General features: G+C 41.9%; 1 protein-coding gene across 8 annotated transcripts in view; it reads right to left on the bottom strand.

Moving 5' to 3' along the window:
• Positions 1-13,278, bottom strand: part of HERC1 (HECT and RLD domain containing E3 ubiquitin protein ligase family member 1) — a 1,817,725-nt gene that overhangs the window by 101,680 nt on the left and 1,702,767 nt on the right. For all 8 annotated transcript variants that reach the window (XM_085643727.1, XM_085643730.1, XM_085643731.1 and 5 more), the window contains 3 exons: positions 4,662-4,831; positions 2,188-2,357; positions 1,896-2,061 (listed from right to left, as the gene is read on the bottom strand). In XM_085643727.1, coding sequence (XP_085499853.1) covers positions 1,896-2,061; positions 2,188-2,357; positions 4,662-4,831 — 506 coding nt within the window. The remainder of the gene's footprint in view (positions 1-1,895; positions 2,062-2,187; positions 2,358-4,661; positions 4,832-13,278) is intronic.

Here is a 13,278-nt window from a genome sequence, read left to right as displayed (position 1 = left end):
CCGAAGTGGATGTTCGGTGAGTTACTGCTGAATCAGATTTTGAGGAGTTGAAGGACCCTGCTGTAAGCCGAAATTTCGTTGTCAAGGGAGTGGCTTTCGAGTCGGTATGTCAGTGTGCAGTTATTTTGGACAGAGACAATCTTTTGGTCTTTGGATCGGGGTTAATTGTTTGAGGCAGACTCAAGACTAGCTAAATCTTGGTCCATGTATGACCCGGAATCGGATGCCTCCTCGTCTTCCTCCTCCTGTCGACTGAAGATATCCGGTGAGTTGTCTGTTTGTCTGTGATGCATTTCTTGGCGACAGGCACATCGTTCCCGAAGTGTCTTTTGGGTCGAAATGATTTACAGGCCTCACAGGTGTCCTCTCGGTGATCAGGTGAGAGGCATAGGTTGCAAACGGAATGTTTGTCGATGTGAGGGTATTTGGACCGGCACTTCGGACAGAAACAGAACGGAGTGCGTTCCATTAGCAGGTCATTCTCAGATAAAATCTGTCGAAGTTAAAGAGGCCCAGCTGGGCGTGACCCGGAGCCTGTTGAAACGAGTCGAAGAACACGACGCACAAATTATTGTATGGTAATGGTAATTGCTTGGAATGCAAGAGCATTTATGCGATCATGACAATAGTCGATTGAAGGATCTACTGGTGAATCGAAAGAGTCTCGCACTGCAGCTCAAGATATTACATCCGGACCAGTCGGCATTAAAAAAAACAAAAAAAAACAATCTAATAATGGAGTTGATGTCCATGTGTAGTATCACCAACTGGAGGAGTCACACATCATGAATCGAAGAAATTTCTTTGAACAAAAACAACTTGTAATCATTTGAGCGCAACACTAGATGGCGGGCTTATGCAAAGCATGTGTATCTACAGCAGGCCCTAAAAGGATCTAACCGTGAGACATTAAAGTGTGACATTACACTGTGGGTATTAAGTATATGGGATATTTTACTCAGTCAAATGTCTTAAAATAATCTTTCCGGCACAAACAGAAAAATGAAACTAAAGTACACATGCATGGTCACCTCCACCATCTATTATGTGGTTAAATGGGACTATTCTTCTGAATCATTAAGGTCAAGGGGTACTGAGCCCAGACAGTTCAATCATCTATATTCTCGAAGCATGAGAGAAAATGCCTCAGCGCCATCTCGATGACTAAGCATTAACTGTCCAATCCCGGCCCCCATCTAATTTAATTCACTATATATATCTTAGGTCTTTAAAATTATATACGAGTGACACATTTCAAGTTTTGCATCTCTTTATACTTATACGTTACAGAAGATGCATTTTTATTTTTTGATAAATTACATACACAGACAGACAGATGGTTTCACAAGCACCAAAAGCAGGTTATCTGAAACAATGGAGTGTTTTATGCGATGTAATGGTGATACAGAGAGTCGCAGCCACTCCCACTGACCTGAAGGACAGGTCCAGTCAGGCTTCCCTTGCTTGCTTTGATGGCTACTGAAAATTAGGAACGGACATGTCCTCTGAAATGGGGAGCCCTGGGATTCTTTGCTTAACCCTCGGACTGACTCTTTGGTTTGGACTGGCTCTTTGGTTCCCTCTATGCTTAACAGGCCCATGTGAAACTGGCTTGACCGAGAAGGTTGCTTATTCCATGATGTCATCTGAACATTAAATACTGGGATTGGTTTTGTACTGCTGCCTGATATTTGACTCAGACATGAAAGACCACTGAGACTAGCACAAGGTTAGCACTTTCTGAGATAATAAGTATGCTTAATCCCAACTCTCCTGCCTTGCAACAAAATGGGTTGACAAAAAGAAAATAGAGAACTCAGAACCAGGGAATCAAATCAACGTTCATTTAGTGTTAAACTACAGTGTGACAGTTGTAGCTCTCTCCTCATGAGTACCTGGCACATCTCTGTAATGGTGTCATCAAAGACTCCGCCGGCATCATCTGCTCCTTCTCCGACCAATTTCACTTTCCAGGCACGTGAAGGCAGTCGAAGGTCTGATGCATTTAGCTTCACGACTTGCCTTGCGATTTGTACAAAAATAGGCTTACATTTCCGGCCTCTTCAAAAAGAAAACAAACGGACATTATAAGTTGTGCTCTTTTATTCTTCAAATTAAAACATGTCACTTTCTAAGTAGACACTGTATAATATGTGTGACCTGTAAACAAAGACGTGAAACACCAACCTTGTGGATATTCTTTTCACAGTTATCTGAGGGCCATAGTTCTTCCCTTGAACCATGGTCTTTCCGATGGAGCGCACCATTGGAAGTGTGTAGACTCTTGGTGCCAATAAAGGCCTCAGCTGTCCTTGCACAATCCCCCACGTCCCTGCATTGTAATGAGAGGTACTGTTCTGCAAGAAGAAGAAAGGAAGAACTCTTTTTAATTAATAATATTGTAATACAATTGTGCTCTGTTATGAAATACTGAATGGAAGATCTAGTCTGGTAATAATCACACTGCCCCAACGTACCAAGTCAAGCAGCTCAGCCTCAATGCAAAAGGTATCTTTTCCAAAGACCACTCTGCCATTAAGACAGTAAGCATGGCATGCAGCAGCTTTACTGAACATAGGTTGGGGCTTGACTACCATCACTCAGCGCTATAATGGGAAGGGAACATATGAAGGCTGATTTAACACCACCGGGGAAGGCCTACACTCATTTTACAGACTTACACATGTGGTAGATCCCTGTTGAACTGATTTATCACAATACTAAATCACCTACAATGCCACTGAAAATGACTGAAAAATAAGGCCCGAGTCTACTTACAAAAGAGCAAGCCACCGGAGATGGCCTTCAGCAGGCCCAATAGAGAAACAAGTGGCAAATGAACACAATCAGACTCCACTTCGAATGTTTTGCTCAACAAGCTTTGAACATGATTTTGAACATGAAGTACAATTATTCTGCGATATTTCAGGCTGCCAAGGGCCAGTCACTCAGGTGTGCTTCTACATCTTTGGCTGATGTCTGCAGGTCATATTTATTGCCTTGCAGTTTCATGGCAACTCTCAGACAAGCAGTCTGTTCTGTTTCTAGTGTCCACTGTGTCTCTAGTCATAAATATCTTTATTTTTTCAGTCTATTAATCATTTAGATGTTCGAGTCACAGGCTGCAGTTGTGATAGCAGCTGCTACGCATGACTTGCTCTTTTGCACCCCGTGTTTCGTGCTCTTTCCTTTTCCTAGGTCTAATAGGGAGAGAAGAAAGTCAATTACCTGATGTCATCAGGGATCAGAGAGTACACAGGGTCAATTACGCAACCTCTTGTATTTTGGCGTATTGAAATTAATACTCTAAATATCAGTTTTCCAAATTATTACAGTCTCCTCGTTCCGTGGTCTTTGACTCTTGGTCTAATCATTCACGTCACTTAGAGGCAAGATCAGAATAATGTTGCCTCCTTCTAAATATGGTGAGGGGTTCCGAAATTGCCCTCAATTGTTCATTTTTCAGAATCGTCACGATAATAAAACCTCATAACAGATATAAAAAGGCAGGGGTCAAGCATGGCCCTGGTGAATAGGCCATCTGGTTTTCAGGGATCCATTTTAAGATCAAGATGTCAAATTTTATGAAATGTTTGGCAAAGATGATGATGAAATAATATGCAGCATTACTTTCCAATAAAAAGATACTATTGAATATCAGCTTGAAAAGCTGACTGCATTTCAAAGATTACAGGCTGTACAGATGCAGTAAGTGGGTCTAATATGATCTCAACATAAGTGTTATCAAAGTAAGACCCCACTATATCCATCATGGAACACATGAATAACATTCTGCTGCGCGGACGTTCATGCCAGTCTTCGCCAAAGTGACCTGAACATGTAAAGGCTGAACAGAAAACCAATGACCCTTGTAAGAACCACATCAAGGAAAATACTATTTCTAGAGGTAATATTGGAAAACCTTCCACGAGAAGGATTTAAATCCTTCCATATAAATCACATCTGCATGATCTTTGGATTGCTTGAGGTCCCTTCCGCCAGCCTTAAGACAGCACATGCAGGATCTTTGTCAATCTGATCAGCCCACACTGATATCATATCCTCATGCTCCCCTAGGAGACGGCAGTGATCTGAGAAGGTTGCAAATGCATGAATGTGATCGGTATAATGATACAGAGAGAAGGTTACACTACAGCATTGTTTAAAATCACAATGAATGCATCTCTCAGGTTCATTCAGGGACTTCCCATGACAATAACTGGCCTTAACTATATTATTACACCACATACCTATCGAGGCTTGCAATAATAGAAAGGAAAGGTTACCTACCAGTAACCTCCAAGTCTCTGTCATCAGTACCCAGAACCCATAAATGAACATGAAAAAAAAGCATTACATAAAAGAAAGCATGTCAATTTGATGCAGCATTTTCTACCGTTTTGTTTTAAAATATGCAACTAATTAGTCATAAAAAAATCAATATAATACCATATATGGTTAGAATAAAAAGGGCACAATTTAGCATAGCATGGGTAATGGGCACACAATGCATATGTTAAAAGTAGTTTTGGAATTTACATTTTTATAGTGGTTTATACAACACCTACAACTGTTAACAATGCAGCTGCCATATGAAAGAGTTTAGAGGAAATAACTGCATGTTCATTTTCACATTTGGTATAAAAATTATGAAGTCATACCTGGTTATTGGGGCTAAGATTAAGCAACCTCCAAGATGAGTACATGAGATCGGAGAAATGGTATAAAAGTCGTAGCCTGGCCCTAACTGTATGTGTGCTCACTTCTTTCAAAGATCCATATTGGGGAGGTATAACATCAGGTAAACCAAGCTGTAAAGGCACAGACACACCTGCCACAAAAAAAAAATTTCGCAATTAGAATTTCAACCTGCTAATTCACAGTATCACGGGTTTTAATAAAACATTCTGACTATAAGGCAGGCCATTTACAGCCCATGTTTTCTCAAAGCCAACAGGTCTCGCCTTTGGGAGCTATTGGCTTTGCCAAGAAATAAATATATAAATATAAATATATATAAATATATATATATCCACCACAAATCCCTCCAGCCGGAAAGAAAAACGGGATGCACTCTTGACAACCTTTTATGCGCTTTTATTTTCTTTGTATCTTCACTGCATGGGGTACAGGCAAGAGCTGGTCTACGCATTTCGGTATTCCAGATACCTTGCTCACGATCATGACGGTGGGGTTCCCAAAACGTGTTTTCCCAATGCTATTTTTCATAGGAAGATTGAACAGCGATTCAGAAAAATTGCTGAAAAGAGTTACACCAAATGTGGCACAAAGCTAGAACTATACCATGAAAGCGTGCTTTTTGTGATTGGATGTAAAGCCGTCCAGTAGCTTTTGAGAAATTAAGGTTCAAAATGTATATATACCCGGGCATGGCCCAAAGATTTGATTGACAGGCAGCAACTTGTCTTGCAAATTACTCTGGCACCGTTTGATGAATCTTCACAAAATGTTTCCCAAAAAAGTTCATCCAACTCAGCCTCTTTATGGAAGAGCGGAGACAAAGAAAAAATCGGCTCCCAAAATGCAATTGCTCAATGAAATAAGGAATTTCAGACAGCTCTACAGCCAAAACAGCTGAATCGAATTACACCGAAGTTGGCAGAAAGTTAGATCTTTACCCAGTGAGCATGTTTACGTGATTTGGAGTAAATCTGTTCAGTAGTTTTTGAGAAATTGAGGTTCAAATTCATAGATATCTGGACAGTTGGATACATGAGAGTCTCACCCACTACAGCATACATCATGGTGCAATGGAACAGCCTACACAAGCCACTGGTTAACTTCCTTTGAGTGACTGCATTTTGCTCTTTTTTGAGGAGCACATCCACACCCAAGGTACATCCCTTCAGTGCAAGTGGTTTTACTTTATAATTTCTATAGTGTTGTGTTTTGAGCATGGTTTGATAGTGGGACACTTTTGATGTAAGCGCAGGGCACATTCCAGCTTTATCAGATCCCATCTCCTGCTAATGCTGTTGTAAATTCCTTTTGAGTTGCCTTTGTTTATCTGACTACTGCTATTTCACATCAGCTCACATGAACTCTGAATGTAAGCTAATCAGTCTTCTCTATAAATCTTTTCAACCCGGTCTTTCTTTATTGCCTTTTTTCCCTTTTGTTTGGCCTTTCCTTCTTTCCCACCACTTTCCCTCTTGCCTTCTTTATTGTCTTCCTTCATTCGTGCTTGCATTCTTTCTTTATTACCTTATTTCCTTCATTCTTGCTTTCTTTCTTGCCTTCCATCTTTCATTTTTGCTTTATTTCTGCCACCCCCTGCCTTCTTTCTTTCTCTCCTTCCTTCCCTGCTTTTTTGCATCCTTATTTAAGTCTGGGTTAGCCAAGAGCTTTTGAGTTTACTAAAATTAAGGGTATAACACACTTGAGGGTTTTTCAGCCAGTCTTCATTCATAGTCTATGGTTATGTCATTCACATTTTTCTTCCATCGACTCCATTATGCATCAAAGGGCAATGCATCAGCTCACTTCAGCCACTGGTTGAACTCACTATGACTTATAGAGCACTGGACTTCCACAGTGAGCTCATCCACATATAAGGTAGTTCCCTTCAGTGCCAAGGAGATGTATGATCATTTTTCAAACCCCGAAAACATTTTTGCCTTTAGTCAATGCTTTTTTTTTTAGATTTATAAGGGCGAAGCTGCTTCTTGAACAATAAAGTTCTACAAAACCATGCCAAAACAAAACAATAATTGCCAAAAGGCCAACTCCAGACCTATTATTTTTGCCATTGCTCGTTTATATCTGGAGCAGCCAGAGCTTTTGTCATGAAAACAAACATGCACTGTCAAAGTGAAGGTCACCCTTTTTTATTAGTGAAGTACAAGTTCAATGATGGGCACCCTTACATATGTTTCTGTGGGGATGTATCAATACAATGCAGAAGTTATGAAAGGTGGTGAATGTGAGGGATTATAAATGGATAAATAGGGAGTGGATGGGTGAGTGCAAAGGTGAATAAACAGTACGATGGACAAATACCTACTGCCAGCAATATGAATGTAGTCGCCCAGGTGCTCGCCTAACCTATCATACAACCCATTCATCAATCTAGGAACTCATCCATTCATACTGATTCAGTCACATAGCCTTTCCTCAATCTATGAACTCATCCATATATGCAGTAAGTTATCCACCATCCATGCACTCGACGAGTCATCCATTCATTTACCCTTTGACTCACACTCACATTAATCCACTCAACAATCTGCATAACCACAAATATAAATTCGCCCATCAATGAAGAACACTTTCACTAAAATAAAAGCCTTATTAATCTGTGTCAGTTGCTTGCTGTCTTTACCGTGTCAGAGATGTTCTGTCTCCCAGCCTGCTCAATGGCAAGCTCTGCCTGTGGAAGAACGGATACCGAACATACCAGTAGTCTCGATGACTTAGCAGGCGAAACCATCACAACCTGCACTCTCTTCCTCACGTCTAACAAAGCTGACTGGGGCATTCAGAAACTAACACAACTAAGCAAATAGAGAATGAGGTGAGTAAAATCTACGGGGATTGCATTCTACTACATTTATTTTTACTGTTTCACTGCGAAGTATAACTATTTTCACGGTTCCAGGTCTTTCTTTGTAAAGTTTAAGCTCGTTTCACTTTGGGAACAGTGGCCCTTAAACTGTCAATTGATTTGACGAGTCTCCTCACCATGCCAGCGTCCTGTTGCCAGGCTCACTAATATTTCACCCCGTTTGTGAATGTAACTAAGGGCACAATAGTGAAGTGGTTTCTGCTGTGAACTCAGTTCTATAGTGTGAGCATGGGAACACTGCAGGGTCTCTAACATGGCAACAAGTAACATCAACTCCATCTGTGTGAAAAAGAAACGGGATTCCTTCACAATTGTAAGTGGAATTGTATTTAAATAGCACTTACTACCCCTGACAAGGCGTCGAACAGCTTTCTGCAAGTAGCACGCTATTCCGGAACCCAAAAAGGATTGGTGGTGAATTAGTATAGGAAAAAATGAATTCATTTGAGAAGTGGACATGTGAGTCAGATAGATTGAAAAGAATAATGGAGGGATAGAAGTGGGAAGGGTCAAGAAAATGTTTATTTGGGGATTGTAGCAGGAGGTTTGCCATAAGGAGAGATGGAGACGGGCAGACTCTCTAGTAGTGGATTAGGGAGAAAAATAAGTTATCGGATGAGTGTAGGAGAAATACATGAGGGAAGGGTTTAGAAAGGCTTTTTTGGGAGACCTAAATAGTAAAAAGAGGTTTGAGATGATGCAAGGAGGGATAGAGGAAGAAGAATATAGAACGGGTTGTTTTGGGGATCATAGTAGTAGAATGAGGTTTAGGATGAGTCAGAGAGTGGAGGTAGAGGATATATGAAACAAGTTACTTACCTGTACACTATGGTTCTCCAGTATTGATATCTTTAATAGATTCACATGCTTGTATCTTCCCCATTGTCATGGTGGGAGTCTCACGGTAAATTAAATAAATAGCAGTAAAAAGAAAGAACTGCCTAGATACCATTGATAAGCATAGACTTTGGTAGCCCAATACCATCATTATGTGGTCCAAATGCCAGCCAATGAGACGCCAGCCCTGAGATCACACTCCCCAGCAGAGCCACCATATCTCAGATTTCCAGCCCCGAGAGTGAGCCCAGCAAGTAATCAGAGATAAAAAGTGGTCTGCCTGAGAAACGGGGAGGAGGGCGGGTCTCATGTGAATCTATGAAAGATATCATTACTGGAGAACCATAGTGTTCAGGTAAGTAACTTGTTTCTTCTCCAGTATTGAATCTTTCATAGATTCACATGCTTGTATCAGAATAGAAAGCAGTACACTTACAAGGAAGCGTTTCCAGGAGAGCACTCATCTCTTACGCAGGCTCTGCTTCCTGTTTGTAAACCTAACCAATATCCTCTAGAAGATAGAATAGGTTGTGTATTTAAACCTGTATCATAACATCAAATAATACCCAAAATTCAATGGCATATAGTAAGAAAAATATACAAAACAAGATGTCAGAAAAGACATTCACATGAAAAAAAGAGACATTTTCTTTGGACAAAATTCATTGTGATGTAAATACCTTAATGAAACAGGTGACGTAGCACGGCTTTTCCCACTGCTGAATCTGCTTTCCAAGCTGTGTCTAGACAGTAGTGCTTGGTAAACGTGTGGACATTCTTCCACGTTGGCGCTCTGCAAATATCCGGAAGTGATACTCCCGCAAACAATGCAGTCGAAGTTGCCATATTTCTGGTTGAGTGAGCTCGCACCTTCGAGCACAAAGGATTTCCTGCATCCTTGTGACACAAAGTAATGACTGAAGTTATCCGCCTGGATATGCTAGTCCTTGACAAAGCCAAACCTTTCCTGGGACCAGCAAACGCTCTTAACAACCGACTTATCTTTCGAAAGGACTTTGTCTTATCAATATAAAATTTTAAACACCTCTTGACATCTAATGTGTGCAAAGATTTTTGTGCTGCAGACGATGGGTCTTTAAAATATGTGGGAACAACAATAGGTTCATTGAGGTGAAAATCAGAAGGGACTTTCGGAATGAATTCAGGGTTTGTTCGTAAGATCACCTAATCTGTCTTGAATTGAAAGAAAGGCTCTGTGATGGAAAAGGCCTGAATCGCACTGACTCTTCTAGCTGAGGTCAGAGCCAGTAGTAGAGATACTTTCCAAGATACAAACTGCAGGTCAGCTTTGTGAATCGGTTCGAATGGTGGTTTCATGAGTTGTGCCAAGACTGTGTTCAACTGCCATGGCACTGATGGATGCTTAATTGAAGGAAAAACTCTGAATAATCCTTTTAAGAACTCTTTTATCACTCTCTGCGACCAAAGAGATGGATGACCTGGCTTCTTGCGATACCTTGAAATGGCAGCCAGATGTATTTTGACTGATGCATGAGAAAGACCTGCCTTGGCCAGATGCAATAGATAAGCGAGAACCTGCTCCGGAGAAGAGTGGAAGGGGTGAAGAGACTGTGTCAAGCACCATTGGCAAAATCTCTTCCACTTCGCCACATAGGTTTAATTTTTGTGGAAATTGCACGAGAGTGGGAGAGGATATCCCGACATTCATCATCAATCTTTAAGGTCTGAAATTCGTGCTCATGAGGTTCCATGCCGACAAGTTCAGCGAGGCCAACTGGGGATGAAGAACTTGCCCCCTGTTCATGAAGATCAAATCTTAGATTAGAGGAAACTGTACTCTAGGAGCTACTGATAAGTGGAGAAGCTCCGAGAACCATGCTGTTTACGTGCCCTTCTTACTGCGCCAGTACTTGTAAATGCCTGTGACCAAGGAGCAGATTGCTCCGAAACGCGTAAGGCGAAGAAAAATATTCAAGCAAAGAAATGTCTTACTGCCTACACTGAATCCGTTTCCGAGTGCACCGCCGAATCGAGGATCATTGCTTTCAAAATTATTCACGGCCATCCAGCCGAGGAGGTTGCACCGCCCTATGAATGCTGAGGGGCCACGGGGACACTGAACTTTCTAAGTCTCTGAGTGGGGAAAACGGATGGCAAGAGAAAACAACATTTCCTTTCTTGAAGGCCCACTGGAGGTTTTGGACAATATTCAAAGTGGGTACATGAACGCAGTACCTACAAAAGGAAATTATTCTTCAAAGAGGCATCGTAATACTTACTAAAAAAACAATGAATTACTACAATTCCCAGCATGCAGTACCAACTGGTTTATTCAGCTAATTAAAGGCCAATTAAGAACATGCTGTTTACGTGCCCTTCTTACTGCGCCAGTACTTGTAAATGCCTGTGACCAAGGAGCAGATTGCTCCGAAACGCGTAAGGCGAAGAAAAATATTCAAGCAAAGAAATGTCTTACTGCCTACACTGAATCCATTTCCGAGTGCACCGCCGAATCGAGGATCATTGCTTTCAAAATTATTCACGGCCATCCAGCCGAGGAGGATGCACCGCCCTATGAATAGGCCTGGGCGGTAAATTCCGTTCCGTTCGCGGAATTTGCGAAATTTGGGTAATTTCGCGTTCCGTGGAGAACGCGAAATTGCCCAAAAATCTGCGTTCCGCGACTTCGCGAAATTTTTTGCTTGTTCGCGTTCTCAATATGCGTGTTCGCGAGATATTTCACCCCGAGCTCGCAAACAGCGATCGCGAACAGGAAAAAAGTATCGCGAACAAGCAATTCCGCGTGTTCGCGGAATTTCTGCGTGTTCGCGGAGATTTTTTACCGTTTCGCGGAGATTTGCGTAACGCGATTACGCAAATTCCGCCCACCCCTACCTATGAATGCTGAGGGGCCACGGGGACACTGAACTTTCTAAGTCTCTGAGTGGGGAAAACGGATGGCAAGAGAAAACAACATTTCCTTTCTTGAAGGCCCACTGGAGGTTTTGGACAATATTCAAAGTGGGTACATGAACGCAGTACCTACAAAAGGAAATTATTCTTCAAAGAGGCATCGTAATACTTACTAAAAAAACAATGAATTACTACAATTCCCAGCATGCAGTACTAACTGGTTTATTCAGCTAATTAAAGGCCAATTAAGAACATGCTGTTTACGTGCCCTTCTGACTGCGCCAGTACTTGTAAATGCCTGTGACCAAGGAGCAGATTGCTCCGAAACGCGTAAGGCGAAGAAAAATATTCAAGCAAAGAAATGTCTTACTGCCTACACTGAATACGTTTCCGAGTGCACCGCCGAATCGAGGATCATTGCTTTCAAAATTATTCACGGCCATCCAGCCGAGGAGGTTGCACCGCCCTATGAATGCTGAGGGGCCACGGGGACACTGAACTTTCTAAGTCTCTGAGTGGGGAAAACGGATGGCAAGAGAAAACAACATTTCCTTTCTTGAAGGCCCACTGGAGGTTTTGGACAATATTCAAAGTGGGTACATGAACGCAGTACCTACAAAAGGAAATTATTCTTCAAAGAGGCATCGTAATACTTACTAAAAAAACAATGAATTACTACAATTCCCAGCATGCAGTACCAACTGGTTTATTCAGCTAATTAAAGGCCAATTAAGAACATGCTGTTTACGTGCCCTTCGTACTGCGCCAGTACTTGTAAATGCCTGTGACCAAGGAGCAGATTGGTCCGAAACGCGTAAGGCGAAGAAAAATATTCAAGCAAAGAAATTACTTACTGCCTACACTGAATCCGTTTCCGAGTGCACCGCCGAATCGAGGATCATTGCTTTCAAAATTATTCACGGCCATCCAGCCGAGGAGGATGCACCGCCCTATGAATGCTGAGGGGCCACGGGGACACTGAACTTTCTAAGTCTCTGAGTGGGGAAAACGGATGGCAAAGAAAACAACATTTCCTTTCTTGAAGGCCCACTGGAGGTTTTGGACAATATTCAAAGTGGGTACATGAACGCAGTACCTACAAAAGGAAATTATTCTTCAAAGAGGCATCGTAATACTTACTAAAAAAACAATGAATTACTACAATTCCCAGCATGCAGTACTAACTGGTTTATTCAGCTAATTAAAGGCCAATTAAGAACATGCTGTTTACGTGCCCTTCTTACTGCGCCAGTACTTGTAAATGCCTGTGACCAAGGAGCAGATTGCTCCGAAACGCGTAAGGCGAAGAAAAATATTCAAGCAAAGAAATGTCTTACTGCCTACACTGAATCTGTTTCCCAGTGCACCGCCGAATCGAGGATCATTGCTTTCAAAATTATTCACGGCCATCCAGCCGAGGAGGTTGCACCGCCCTATGAATGCTGAGGGGCCACGGGGACACTGAACTTTCTAAGTCTCTGAGTGGGGAAAACGGATGGCAAGAGAAAACAACATTTCCTTTCTTGAAGGCCCACTGGAGGTTTTGGACAATATTCAAAGTGGGTACATGAACGCAGTACCTACAAAAGGAAATTATTCTTCAAAGAGGCATCGTAATACTTACTAAAAAAACAATGAATTACTACAATTCCCAGCATGCAGTACTAACTGGTTTATTCAGCTAATTAAAGGCCAATTAAGAACATGCTGTTTACGTGCCCTTCTTACTGCGCCAGTACTTGTAAATGCCTGTGACCAAGGAGCAGATTGCTCCGAAACGCGTAAGGCGAAGAAAAATATTCAAGCAAAGAAATGTCTTACTGCCTACACTGAATCCGTTTCCGAGTGCACCGCCGAATTGAGGATCATTGCTTTCAAAATTATTCACGGCCATCCAGCCGAGGAGGTTGCACCGCCCTATGAATGCTGAGGGGCCACGGGGACACTGAACTTTCTAAGTC

This window comes from Triturus cristatus, chromosome 3_1, assembly GCF_964204655.1.
Source record: "Triturus cristatus chromosome 3_1, aTriCri1.1, whole genome shotgun sequence".
NCBI lineage: Eukaryota > Metazoa > Chordata > Amphibia > Caudata > Salamandridae > Triturus > Triturus cristatus.
This window is presented reverse-complemented; position numbering and strand designations above follow the sequence as displayed.